At 50.5% G+C, this 13,935-nt stretch overlaps 1 protein-coding gene across 1 annotated transcript; it reads left to right on the top strand.

Moving 5' to 3' along the window:
* On the top strand, positions 1–13,712 carry SLC2A2 (solute carrier family 2 member 2). The gene is made up of 11 exons (XM_068144994.1): positions 1–130; positions 729–824; positions 1,358–1,623; positions 2,355–2,479; positions 3,432–3,547; positions 4,412–4,574; positions 5,547–5,734; positions 6,764–6,868; positions 9,334–9,435; positions 10,595–10,798; positions 11,485–13,712. The coding sequence occupies exons 1-11, from the start codon at positions 98–100 to the stop codon at positions 11,674–11,676; spliced, it is 1,590 nt and encodes a 529-aa protein (XP_068001095.1). The 5' UTR covers positions 1–97; the 3' UTR covers positions 11,677–13,712.
* The last annotated feature ends 223 nt before the right edge of the window (positions 13,713–13,935 follow it).

Below are 13,935 nucleotides of genomic sequence, written 5' to 3'. Positions count from 1 at the left end.
CCAGCCCTGCTCTCCCTTCTTCCCTGCCCAAGCTCCCACTTTCCTTCACAGCCCAGACCAGTGACTGCTCTTGGGAGGACAGTGGAAAAGCTGCAAGATGGACAAGAGAAACAAAATGCAAGCGGAGAAGGTAACCATGGCTTGGTGGTATTTTTGCAGTAGGATTTCTGCATGAGCCCAGCACTCAGCAGTGGCATTTAGTGAGTGCCATGACCAAAAACAACAAGAAAAGAAAAATCCTTCCCCTAATTACTTGCTCTTTGATGTCTGCACACTGAGCACAGAGGCAAAAGGGGTCAAGGGATATTTTGGGGTTAGTTTTAGGAGCACCTCCACCTCATCAGGTGATTTTAACTGTGATGGAAGGAATTAATACTCGAAGCAGCACTGCTGGTAAACACCATATTGGTCATTTTTTACCTACCTGTTCTGCATCTGCCCCGGGCTGGGGAGGGGGCAGTGAATGCTGCTGCAGCATGCAGAGCTGCCGCTCAGCCGGGAGCAGCGGGGTGAGGACCGGCAGCGCAGCAGGGAGAACCCCGGCACAGATTGCTCTTGCTGAGGCAACACTGCTCTGCCCTGGGAGCCTGATCCTACCCTCCTCAGGGAATCTGGAGCCAGAGAAAGCAGCATCTCTGGAGGCTGCAGTCCTAGGGGACAGGGCTAGGGTGCAGGTTTGGGCAGTGTTAAAACAGCAGGGTGAGGCTGATCTCTGCTTCCTCCCCCAGCACCTCACAGGAACGCTGATCCTCTCCGTCTTCACTGCAGTGCTGGGCTTTTTCCAGTATGGCTACAGCCTGGGTGTCATTAATGCCCCCCAGAAGGTAAGCAGAGCCCCCTGGAACCGTGAACAGCCAAAGGACAAGGGCTTCACGGCAGCCAAGGCTGGTTTGTCCGTTGCAGAAGCCCTCCGAAGGGCTCTGTCCCTTCCCGAGGTGCTATCTCTCACCGTACAAAGCCCCCAAGGTAAAGCAGAGGGGCGAGAAAACAGCAGGGACCCCCCGAGTGCCTCTCCTCAGCAAAAGGAGCCAGGCTCTGCATGTCTTGGTGCTGTCCCCAGCACAGTCTCTGTGCTCAGACCCAGGGCTGGCACCTCTCCACAGGTGCCAAATTCAGGCACTGTGCTCACCCCATGCCTAGAAGGTGGTGTCAGACATGAGGGATGATCTGTGCCTGCCCTTGTCTCTGCCCGCTGTGGGGCCAAGTGCTGGGGAGTTGTGGGGGACCCAAATCTCACCCCTGCAGAGCCTCTGATGAAAAGTTTATCCTGGGGCAGAAAGAACACCCAAAAGGGGAGGGGGTTGGGGGGTGGTTATAGAGAGGAGCTGATGGCAGTTTTCCTCTCTGCCCATCACAGGTGATTGAAGCCCACTATGGGCGTGTGCTGGGCATCACCCCCCTGGACAGATATGCCCCAAATGTCTCTGAGGAGGATGGAGCCAGCACCACGGCACCCTGGTTTGGCACGGAAGGCACCCCAGCACCCCCGGGTGACAGTGCTGAGGACCCTGCCGCCTCGTCACACATCCTCACCATGTACTGGTCTCTCTCTGTCTCTGTGTTTGCCATCGGTGGCATGGTCTCCTCCTTCACCGTGGGGTGGATCGGAGACCGGCTGGGGAGGTGAGAGAACCTTGTGTGCTGTGACTGGCATGCCACAGCCCAAGCCTTTGTGCCCCGTTTTTTCCCCTAGAGCCCTTCCCTCCCTGTAGAAATACAATTTGTGTGATTTTCCCTAATTTAATGAAAAAAAAACCACCCAAAACCCCCCCAACCCCCAACCCCCAAATCTCCAAAGTCCCACTCCAGCCATCACAGAGATCTGGCTTATTAAAATCCTCAATTATAAATCAGAGGGCTTATTGCAACTTTCAGCACTTCAGACAAGCAGCTGAGGAGCAGCCTTGATTGACTTCCAAATTTCCCTATTTTCTTTTCATTCCAAAAAGGAGAGGAATGGTGTTTGCACAGGATGTATGATAGAGAATCATAGAATTGTTAGGGCTGGAAGTGACCTCAAGGATCATCCAGTTCCAAACCCCCTGCCATAGCCAGGGACACCTCACACTAGATCAGGTTGCTCACAGCCACATCCAGCCTGGCCTTCAAAACCTCCAGGGATGAGGCTTCCACCACCTCCCTGGGCAACCTGTGCCAGTCTCTCACCACCCTCATGGGGAAGAAATTTTAGCTGCCCTTATTGCACCCCTGCCTGATATTTTTTGGTGCCTACACTCATTAATTCTTCCCCTGTAGTGCTGATTAAGTCACTTAGTAGCTCTGTGTGTACATTGTGATGGCTGCTTTGGTTGAGAGAAGTGCCAGAATGAGCTTTGCTGCTGCTGCCTTTGCAGGGTGAAAGCCATGCTGGTGGTCAATGTCCTCTCCATCGCTGGGAACCTCCTGATGGGGCTGTCGAAATTTGGGCCGTCTCACATCCTCATCATCGCTGGGAGAGCGGTCACTGGGCTGTACTGTGGTAAGTCCAGGCAGGGTCAAGCACTGCAAACCAGCTCCATGGGCTGCAGCTTAGTGTTTCCTGTGCTTTTTGGATCATTATGCTTTTTTTAGTTCAGTAGGGGTCTTACAGGTGGAGGTTTCCCTCTTCTCCCTGTGTCTGTCCTTCTTGATCCAGGATCTTTCCTCTGCATCTCAGGTAATTAGTGATAGAACAAGAGGGAATGGCCTCAAGCTGCTACTGGGTAGGTTTAGGCTGGTATTAGGAAAAAAAAAAATCAGGGAAAGAGTGGTCAGGCACTGGAATGTGCTGCCCAGGGAGGTGGTTGAGTCACCAACCCTGGATGTGTTTGAAGGTCATTTGGATGTGGTGCTTGAGGATGTGGAACCTTGTAGAGTAGGGTTATCAGTTGGACTTGGTGATCCTGAGGGTCTTTGCCAACCTGACTGATTCTGTGATCTCAAGGCTCTGAGTGGTGGCTGTTGGGACAGTATGTCATTAGCCAAGCTGTGTAACAGGTTTCCTAGACTGCAATGCTATCAAGCAGATAGTAGAGGAGCACTGTACAGCCTGAGGATAAGATAGTGGGCAAGTAACATGCAATGACATGATAATTAGCAAGAATAACAGCTCATTATCACTCATACTGCTACACAATCACAATACTCTGCTCTGAAGGTTCAAGGCAAGTTTTAAGAAAGCTCTTTGCTCCGTAATAACTTCTCCCAGAACATGATCTCTGCTCCATGCTTGGAAGTGTGTGTGTGCAAGTGTAAAGGCTTCCCAGCTCGGGGCTCTCATCCAGGGATATCTGAGCACCTTTGCACCTTTGCAGAGTGCAGGTTGTTCCCAGCCAGGCACTAGGGGCTTAGTGGGATGTGGGATGCAGCACACAGGCTCCATTTGGGAAGCAGTTTCTGCTGGTTGCCAAGACGTGGTCTAGAAAGCTGACACCTGCCTGTGCTTGGTGCAGGGCTCTCCTCTGGACTTGTGCCCATGTACGTCAGTGAGGTCTCTCCCACGGCCCTTCGAGGAGCGCTGGGGACTCTGCACCAGCTTGCTATCGTCACAGGCATCCTCATCAGCCAGGTAAGAAGGCAAGTGCACAAGTCTAGACAGAGTAGTTCAGAGATTAGAGACACTCCCCTGATATGCTGGGGCATCACTCACCATTCCACCCCAAAACTGAAGAGCAGTGCAAAGCAATCTGTTCTGATGCAGCTCTGAGCACTCTGATCTGGTGTGAAGTGTCCCTGCTCATGGCAGGGGGGTTGGAACTAGATGATCCTTGAGGATCCCAACCCTAACAATTCTGTGATTCTATGACCTTAAACTCCCACCTTGAGTCAGAGGTGTCTCACAAAGATGACCTCTCATGAAATAAGAAGTACTTCTGCAAACAATTTGTCCCCTCCTCTGCCAAGCTTTTGTGAGCATCTCCTCAGAGTCAGGCTGACTCCTAACATAAGACCCCTGATCTTCAAGGTGCTCAAAAATGGCTTCAGCAGATCAGCAGGGAGCTCAACGTCCCTGTCAGCACTGCCTACCCTGGCAGCAGTCCCAGCTACATGACAAGCTGGCACATAACTGTACCAAGAACCAACACATCCAGAAAAACTGAACATAACCACAAAGTTCATCTAAACTGATTTAGCCAAAGACTAATGGGGGGAGGAAAAAGCTCCCAAGGAAGGTCCTGCTTGCCCCACAGGCTGTGGGAATGCAAACAAACAAAATGCTTTGCAGAGGGTTGTTCCACAGCACCTGTAAGCCAAAGTCTTGCTCATGACATTCCACACCATCTGTTCATTCCCTCTTTGTTACTAAAGAAATCCAATTGTTCGGACTGAGTATTTGCTTCTGGTTTGTCTCCAGGCTGTGACTTTGAAATGCCGTGCTGGTCTTTCCCTAGGCTCCCAAATCACTCTTTCACACATACTTCAATTATTCCAGGTCCTTGGACTAGACTTTCTTCTGGGCAATGACGAAATGTGGCCCCTGCTCCTGGGTCTGTCTGGTGTGGCTGCCCTGCTGCAGTTCTTCCTGCTCTTGCTGTGCCCTGAGAGCCCTCGATACCTTTACATCAAACTGGGAAAGGTGGAGGAAGCTAAAAAAAGTAAGACACACATTCTGGGCTGTCCGGGAGCTGTTTTTACACTCTAGATGGTGCTACACACAGAAGGGAAAGCCTGGCTAAAGGCTCACACATGTAGTAGGCTATAATTACTCCATCCCACACAGCACATTTGCAGGTGGGATTTTGGACACTGGCACATAGTGACTGACTAAGGCACGCTCGCTTCTGTGTTGCTGTGGGTGGTGTGAGCCTCAGCATGCCACTCCTTTTCATCACAGAGCTCACATCTAGCAGATGCCACCCTCAAAACCCCCATTCAACTGGAAGGGATTTCAACCAGGTGTGAAAATGACATCTTCTGAGGAACAGCTGATGTCTGGCTACTATTTGCAGCTATACAGGAAATCCACAGTGGTTACTGCAACCAGCGAGGCATCTCTTAGCCTGGTTCCAGCCAGGTTCCAGCTATGTGTGCAAGCAGTAAGAGCAGTCAGTCATAGCACACAGCTGAAACTAAGAAGCTCTGAGGTGCTGAAGTATAAATTACTTCTGGACCAGAAACCATTTAGACACATGAGACACTGGAACAGGTTGCTCAGGGAGGTGGTAGAAGCCTCATCCCTGGAGGTTTTTAAGGCCAGGCTGGACATGGCTCTGAGCAACCTGATCTAGTGTGAGGTGTCCCTGCCCATGGCAGGGGGTTTGGAACTAGATGATCCTTGAGGTCCCTTCCAACCCTAACAATTTTATAATTCTAATAAGCATTGCAGCAGGATATGGCTTGAGTGTGGCATCTCAGAGCTTTCACAGATCCAATGTGCTGCTGCCCCTTGCCAAGCAGACACACTCTGGGCACTTGGTGTGCCATACGAGTCCTCAGAGCAAGAGGACATTACTGTCTATATGGCTGGCTTCCCCTGCCTTTTGGCTAGAGAGATTGTTGTCCTTACTCTACCCCTTATCTACCACTGAAAATAAAATGCCAGTCTCTTTTTTTTTGTTTTGCTTAAGGTTTGAAAAGGCTCAGAGGAAACTGTGACCCAATGAAAGAGATTGCTGAGATGGAAAAGGAAAAGCAGGAAGCTGCTAGTGAGAAGAAAGTCTCCATAAAGCAGCTTTTCACCTCTTCCAAGTACAGGCAGGCTGTCATCGTGGCACTGATGGTGCAGATATCTCAGCAGTTCTCAGGAATCAATGCGGTGAGTCTCCCAAAAAAAACACTGGCCTTTGGGAATCCACACTGAGAGGGAAAAGGCAGTGCTGGCTCTGCCCAAGCCAGGTAGGGGTGAAGGAAAAGCTTCTCTGTGGCCACCATCATCAGTGCTGAAGGCAGACCTCACTGTCAAGACAAGCTATGGGAGGACAGGACAGGAGGGTGTGAGGGAGCTCAGCATGAAACCAGCTGGCAAGGCACAGCCACGCTGAGCACTCCTGTGATCCACCTCATACCTGAGTTCACTAGCACTGCACTCTGTTTAAAGACCACCTGCTCACCCCAGGAACCACACAGTCACTGTCTTGCAGCTATTTTTAGCTAAACAGTTTTTGTAGCACCTCCTGGGATACCAGAAATCACCATTTTACACCTAGGAGCATGGAGCCTCCTTCTTAAACCAAGCCAAGACTCACATTTTGAAAGTCTGGTGGCAGCTTTCCAAAGGTTGAGGCTGTGCCTCACAAGCTTTCAAAACTCTCTAAGAGCATTTCCACACCAAGCAGCGTAGCAGCATGCAGGGATGCTCAGCCTCACAGGGCTGAGCTGGGGCTCATCACCCCACAGAGCTGAGCTGCCTTGGCTTGAGGCCATTCCCAGTCCCATCTAACAGCCACAGGCTCAGCCACCCACTTGCCTCCTGCCCTTGGAATCACCTTATTCTTGGAGAAAGGGAGGCAAGAACGGTTGTTAAAGGTCTTTGTCTCCAGCACCCAGTGCTGGTGACCTGGCTCCTAAGGTTAAACCTGGGACTACATGGAAGAAAACAGCTTTAAATGTGCAAATGCAGCAGCTCAGGAGGAGAATTTCCACGGGAGTTTGAACTCCCTCAGGCTCCTCTGAAAGTTTAAGCTGTAATTATTATAACAAGCCAGTAAGAAGCTGGAAAAAACACACCTAATCATCATTAAATTACTTCACATCTCAGCCAAGAGAGGTGCAACTCTTCCCTCAAGAGAACAAAAAGTTTCACCAGCCCTGTTGCCTAATCCTTCATCCTAATGTATTTTGATAGATCTTTTACTACTCCACAAACATTTTCGAGAGAGCTGGGGTTGGCCAACCCGTTTACGCAACCATTGGCGTTGGAGTGGTGAACACAATCTTCACTGTTATCTCTGTAAGTAAACACCTCTGCCCCCCCTAGCCCCCCAGACTACAACACCACCAAAGCTACAACATGCTTTTGAAACATGATTTGATCCTGCAGCTGGGGCTGAGAGTTGCAGTTTTGCAGGGCTGATCCTGTGCACCTCACAGGAAAAATCATTCCCTGGCCGAGCCTTGCTTAACAAAATCGAAGCTGGCAGCTGCCAAACAGCACTGCTGGATGTCTCAGGAGGGAGAACTGCATCAGCTCTGGTAGCTAAGCTTTTCTCCTCCCCGCCCCCCCACCAAATGAAAGTTGCCTTTGGAGATTGAAATTCTGCAGGTGGAGCAGGCAGGGGATTGGGGTTGTGATGGGGAAGGCAGCAGCTCACAGTCTGCCTCTTATCTTTCAAGTGCTTTTCTGCATGCCTATAGCACCTGCACCAGTAATAGCCAAAGGCTGTTCCACACCAATGAAAGCGACCCAGCACCTACCCTGTAGGTAGTGCCCCAGTGCGGGGCTCAGTGGCAATAAGAGGCTGGTTCATTCCTTTGTCTGAAAACAAGCCCTACCAGCAGGCAATTATTTCTTTAATGTGCCATTAATAGAAGATCAGGAAATGCCAAGCGCATTTCCCTCACATCTCCAGAAGGATTTAAGGACTAGCTGCAAGGTAGAACTACAAAGCTCCAAGAGATCTCATCCACCAGCATCCCCAAGTCCTCTTCTTCAGGGAGGTGGGTGAGAAGCTCAAGATGAGCCACCAGTGTGCACTTGCAGCCCAGAAAGCAAATCACATCCTGGGCTGCAGCAACAGAAGCATAGCCAGGAGGTCGAGGGAGGTGATTCTCCCCCTTTACTCTGCTCTGGTGAGACCCCACCTGGAGTACTGTGCCCAGGTCTGGAGCCCCTATTACAGGAAGGATCTGGAGGTGCTGGAGCGTGTCCAGAGAAGAGCCATGAGGATGATCAGAGGGCTGGAGATGCTCTGCTATGAGGACAGACTGAGGGAGTTGGGGCTGTTCAGTCTGGAGAAGAGAAGGCTCTGAGGAGACATTATTCTGGCCTTCCAGTACCTGAAGGGGGCTACAAGAAAGCTGGGGAGGAAGTTTTTCGGGTGTCAGGGAGTGATAGGACTGGGGGGAATGGAACAAAACTAGAAATGGGTAGATTCAGATTGGATGTTAGGAAGAAGTTCTTCCCCATGAGGGTGGTGAGACACTGACACAGGTTGCCCAAGGAGGTGGTGGAAGCCTCTTCCCTGGAGGTTTTGAAGGCCAGGCTGGATGTACTGTGAAGTGTTCCTGCCCATGGCAGGGGGTTTGGAACTGGAACTTGAGGTCCCTTCCATCCCTAACAATTCTATGGTTCTGTGATCTTTGTCCAGGAGGTCTTGGGGTGAGCCTGCTGCAGAGGAAGGCCACCACAGGTCCCATACAGGGGAGAAAACATGATATTTATTTTGGAAAGAGGCATGGAGGCATGCATCTGGAAGAGGTCTTTCTCAAGCTTGAAAGGGTCTCCTGCAGTTTGATCTCCACCCTGGGGCTGTGCTGTGTGCAGCCTGGGCCATTTGCTCTTTGCTTCTTTTGGTCATAAGCACTTAAAAATTACCTACATTTGTCAATAAATGACAGACCCTGATCAAAAGGCAGCAGCACTGACAGGCAGATGGACCTTGGCAAGGGGAGAAGGGAGCACAGAGCCTTGCCCTGTGCACCTTCCTGAGTTGGCAGGATGAACTGCCTCCAGGCAGAGATGGTCTCTCGGAAGCATAAATCCCTTGCTGTAGTGACAGCAAAGGCTGTTCTTATAGCCAAAGGTGTCCTCTGAAGCAGAGAGGGAAGGAGCAGGCAGCCTCAGAGGTTAGTGCACAGTATCTGAGGGCAGGTCAGATGTGCTGTCCTCTGGAGTTACCCACATCTTCCCACTGGGTGAAGTGACAGCTGTTGAAAGTGGGTGAGATGACTGGAGTGCACCAGGAGGAGTTGAGAAGGAATAAGCTAGAGCTTGTGGTTGCCAGGGGAGCAAAAGGAATCTGGAAGTAATTGGAGGGAAAATCCTGACTTGGGGAGCTACACAACTATTCCTTTCCTAGGACAGGCAAGGTGCAGTGACCTGTGATGTGACTTGAATCTTGCTACATTTTGAAGGCTGCTTCCAAACTAAAGCAGACCCCTCTTCAAAAACAAAACAAGAGAGAAAAAGCCCTCCATAGTCAGCAATGCATTCACAGGAGCAGAGGGAATTCCTGGGAGCCTGGCAGTGCATGAGCCTTGAGTATATGAGGTCTCACCTTGCCCTTGACAGGGTGGCTGCTCAGTCTGGCTCCCCAACAGCCACTTGCAGAGCTTCTCACACTTGGAAACCACAAGAGCTAGAAGAGCAGGAGTGTATTGTATTAGTGGTAAGGGGTTGCTCATTGCTAATACACCTGACTGAACCTCCTGAGAGCAGCAGTGCTAGAGACTGAGCTACTGCACATATTTCTGCAGGTCTTTCTGGTGGAGAAGGCAGGCAGAAGATCCCTGTTCCTGACTGGTTTGATGGGTATGTTGGTAAGCGCCGTGGCCATGACAGTTGGACTTGTGCTCCTGGTAAGGATTTCTCTCCATCTTCTTTCCATGACTTGCAAACCAGAGAAGGCAAACCACCCTTTAAAGTGAATGTTCTGCATTTTGATCTCAGAGAAATTCAGAAAATGTCTGTTCTTAGAAGGGACAGTTCAAAGTGGCCATAGCTGGAGCCATCTCTGGTTACAGCAGTGCCCAAGGACATTATGCTCATTTGGCCCCCGAGATTCCCCCAATGCTGCTAGAAAGGAGATGTGTCCCCTGTCCCCTCCCTGAGCCCAATGACAACCTCAGCTCTTTAGCAACTGTGCTACTCCCATGGCATAATCCCATGCCTGCTAAGAAACCCTAGGGCATGCCTCCATGAGCCCTAAACCCTCAATGTGCTGCACCTCCCTGGCTTGGTGCAGGGATAGTAGGCTAGCATTTGTCATTAAAAAAAGAAGGGACAAATTATTCCTTCTGACACCCAGGAGAGGAAGTCAGGCTGTGAGACATGGGGCAGAACAGGCAGAGGATGTAAAATCATAGAATGGTCTGGGTTGGAAGTCACCTCCAAAGTTCATCTAGTCCAACCTCCCTGCAGTGAGCAGGGACATCCTCCATGTCCTAGATCAGGTTGCCCAGGGCCCTGTCAAGCCTCACCTTGAATATCTCCAGGGATGGGGCCCCAGCCACTACGGTAAAGAACTTGTTCTTAACATCCAAGCTAAGTCTACTCTTCTCTAGTTTGAAACCATTGTCCCTTGTCCTATCACTACAGGCTTTAGTAAAAAGTCTGTGTCTGGACCCCATCAAACTCAGTCCAAAGCACCGGTGCAAGCCCCTGTCAAGATGTAAAACCAAATAAGAGGGGAGTCTCCTTCAGGGGACACTGTGGTCATTAACAATGACACCATTTTGCCTCTTCTTGGCCAGGCTGCAGGCAAGGAGAGGGCTCAAAGGTACAGCTGAGCTGATAGCAGTGAGCCCCAAGCCCCCAAGCCCCGCTGCACGAGGCAAGGATGGCACCACACACCCAGGCATCAGCCTGCACGAGAGTTTAGAGCTTTAATTATTCGTGTCCAGTCCCCACTTGTCTGAACAGAACGACTTTTCTGAAGAGATGCCTAATTAAAGTAATAATGATAATTAATGAGAGCTGTGCTGGGAGGGTAAGGCTGAGCGGTGCGCCCTCTTGCAGAGCCAGTTCGCCTGGATGAGCTATGTCAGCATGGTCGCCATCTTCCTCTTCGTCATCTTCTTCGAAGTGGGGCCAGGGCCCATCCCCTGGTTCATCGTGGCCGAGCTGTTCAGCCAGGGCCCTCGCCCCGCCGCCATCGCTGTCGCCGGCTTCTGCAACTGGGCCTGCAACTTCATCGTGGGGATGTGCTTCCAGTACATCGCGGTAAGGAACCCCCCTGAAAACTAACAGCAGCCCACTGGGGCATGCCTGTGCCTCACATATCTCCATCTCCAAGCCCCAGTGAGCGCCTCAGCCACCCGAAGGAGGAAGGAGAAGTCAGCAGCAGCACAGCAAGAGGAGACAGTCTCAAGATGCGCCAGGGGAGGTTTAGGCAGGATGTTAGGGAGAAGTTCTTCACTGAAAGAGTGATTTGTCATTGGAATGTGCTGCCCAGGGAGGTGGTGCAGTCACCATCACTGGGAGTGTTTAAAAAGAGCCTGGATGAGGCACTTGGTGCCATGGTTTAGTTGATTAGATGGTGTTGGGTGATAGGTTGGGCTCCATGATCTCAAAGGTCTTTTCCAACCTGGTCTGGTCTGGTCTGGTCTGGTCTATTCTATTCTAAAAGCAGAGAGCAGGCTCTTAGTACTTAGCCACAACAAAAGGACACAGCCAAGGTCAGCAAAGCCAGCAGAAGCACCATCTAGAGTGAAGAAGCCATAAAGAGATAAAGCTAGTTTACACAACTAGCTTATGTTGGTATCAGACCAATGGGATTTATTTGGACCTCATTTTCCCTTTTACATCCAATGGCTATTTATTTACATTCTGCTACTTTCTGTCCAAGATTTGTGGAACATTTCCAGGCATCACCCTAAAACTACCACCCCTCTCTTCTGCCCCCGCAGGACCTGTGCGGCCCCTACGTCTTCGCCATCTTCGCGGCCCTGCTTCTGGTCTTCTTCCTGTTTGCGTACTTCAGGGTCCCGGAGACAAAAGGAAAGTCCTTCGAGGAGATTGCAGCTGTGTTCCGCCGCAAGAAGCTCCCAGCCAAAACCATGACCGAGCTGGAAGAGCTGCAGCGCAGCGAGCAGGCATAGACATCACCGCTTGCCCAGGAAGGAGGGGGCTGAGCCACAAGAGTGCTGGGCAAAAGCCTCAGTTCACCAAAACCTTTCAGCTGGCAGCCCAGGAGGACACATCCATCCCATGCCTTCTGGCTGCTGCAATTCATGCCTCTGAGCCTCCCGCTGGTGCTAACCTGGTGGTTTACTCTGAAACACTTGGGACAAGTGGGCTGTGGGAAGAGCCAGGGGAAGGATGGGAGGAATGTGTTCACACACCCCGCTGGAGCCCGATGGGACAATGATCTTAACTAGTTTGCAAAGCAGAGTCATCCCTCGGCTGGAATGAAGGAAGGAGTGGGTCAGCTGATACTGTAGCCTCATCTTTTCATCTTTATGTCCCATGCTTGCTGCTTCCTTCTGCTGAGTGATCTGACACTTTGAGAAACCAGCTGCCAGTGCAGTTGTGCCAACAGCACACGGCCTTGATCACCCAAGGAAGGCGAGGAAAGAAAACAGACTGGACAAACTCCTCCTTACTCTTGCCTGTGCAGAGGAAGAAGGTGGATCCCACCTGTCAGTTGGGATGTACCTCACTTGCTTTGCTACCCATGCATTAGGGAAATGCTGTCCAATTGATAAGGGTTTCTCAAGTCACAGCGTTTGTAGGAGATCTTAGAAACTCTGATGGGGCTGATGTGCATTTTTTCCTCTCTTGTTTCAGCTAGACTATTTACCTCCTGCTTCCTCCTGGGAAGCCTCTCCTCCCTCCCTTATCCTTGCTGCAGCACAAGACACAGCACATCATTGACCACACAATGGGCCTGGGCACTCCTGGCCCTCAGGGCAGGAGACTCAAATCCTATGGCGTGACCATCACCAAGTCACCTCTTGCTGCTGTTCCTCTTCCACCCCTCTTTTTGCCCAGTGCTCAGATCCACAAGCTCTAGCTTCAGCTGAGGCCTGGGCTCTCCATACCAAAACAATTAATGATAACCCAAAGGGGACCTGGGTTAGCTGGAAGGCACCCCACTGATCCAACTCCCACTTTGCACCACTTACAGGTTTGCTGGCTGGATTTGTTTCAGCCAAGACCAGAAAGTCTGACCCGGATCAGGAACCCTGATCCTGCAAGCAGGAGGCTGTGTTGTTCCTATACTCTTGTTTGTGCTTACTTTGCTTCTTTATGAGGTACTTTTATGTGACAAAATCAACCTGCAAGGATTTTTTTCTTACTTTTTTTTTTTGGCAAGGGGGGGAGATATGTTGGAATCCTTGTAAAATGCTGCTTGATTTTTAATATTTCTATGTTCCTTGTTGTGATGGCAGGCTGCTTTCTAGCAACTTTCTCAGGGTAGAAGCCTATTATTTATTCAGAGATGAAAGCCCAGCATTGCCAAGTCACTGTGGCATCGTGGCTGCCAGGGAAGCAGTGACCATAATGTAACAGAGGATGAAACATAACAAAAAGCAGGAGAATAGACAAGCCAAGGAGGGTTGTAGGCTGCTGCTGTTGAGTTGTTCATGCTCCTTTCCATGTGCCTGGACTTCTTTCCTTTGTAGACTTTACTCTCTTGGTATTAATACCCTAGAGCAAACTCTGGTCCCTTCCAAGTGGCTGGAAGTGTAGCCACGAGGTCCATTGGGGCAAGTGTCTGACCCCACTATGTGCACTGAAGCAGCAAGATTGCACCAAAGGATTTCCTGAAGTGACTGCTGAGATTTAACTAGAGGAGAACTGGGTCAGTGCTGTCATGTGCTGCAGCAGTGAGGGACCTGAGACTTGACACAGGGTAAGCAGGGTGTGTAGGAACCAGGGCCAGGCTGCACAGAAAAGAGCTGCAGAGCTCTGGGTCAAACTGTCAGTGTGCTGCAAATGAGTGTCCCCAGGTGAGGTTAGCTGTCTCAGAAGTTCTCCAGAGTATCTACAGCAGTTAGGTAAATACTGTAATGGATTGTCTGAATGTAAAAGAAAACAATGGGGGGTGGGGGAGTAAGAAAGAGATGGATTCTTGCTTTCAGCAATGTTATCTATGTCTGTTACATAAAACTGACAATGCATAACATCTACAGCATGTGCTGGCTTGTGCTCTTCTTTTTCCCTCTGCATATCTCAGACCAGCTCAAGATAGGAGGTACTCTCCTGACAGGACATGTTTGCCCCATAGGTGGTAACTGCCTTTGAAATGGATGGTCCAGAGGTGAGACTGGCTGGATTTGTGCAGGTATCTAATCCAGCTGTCCCCACTGCCCACCTGCAAAACTCACTGTAAAGCACACCTCTCCTTCTGTGGA

The sequence above is a fragment of the Melanerpes formicivorus genome, unplaced genomic scaffold, assembly GCF_026170545.1.
Source record: "Melanerpes formicivorus ecotype bairdi unplaced genomic scaffold, bMelFor1.0.p_v2 SCAF_12, whole genome shotgun sequence".
NCBI classification, from domain to species: Eukaryota; Metazoa; Chordata; class Aves; order Piciformes; family Picidae; genus Melanerpes; species Melanerpes formicivorus.
The sequence above is the reverse complement of the archived record's forward strand: the minus strand, read 5'-3'. Positions and strand labels throughout refer to the sequence as shown.

Coding starts and splice junctions, on each gene's coding strand:
- SLC2A2 (XM_068144994.1), top strand. CDS start 98: ATGGACAAGAGAAACAAAATGCAAGCGGAGAAG. Junction 1,624..2,354: donor ATCGGAGACCGGCTGGGGAG/GTGAGAGAACCT, acceptor CTGCCTTTGCAG/GGTGAAAGCCATGCTGGTGG. Junction 6,869..9,333: donor CAATCTTCACTGTTATCTCT/GTAAGTAAACAC, acceptor ATATTTCTGCAG/GTCTTTCTGGTGGAGAAGGC.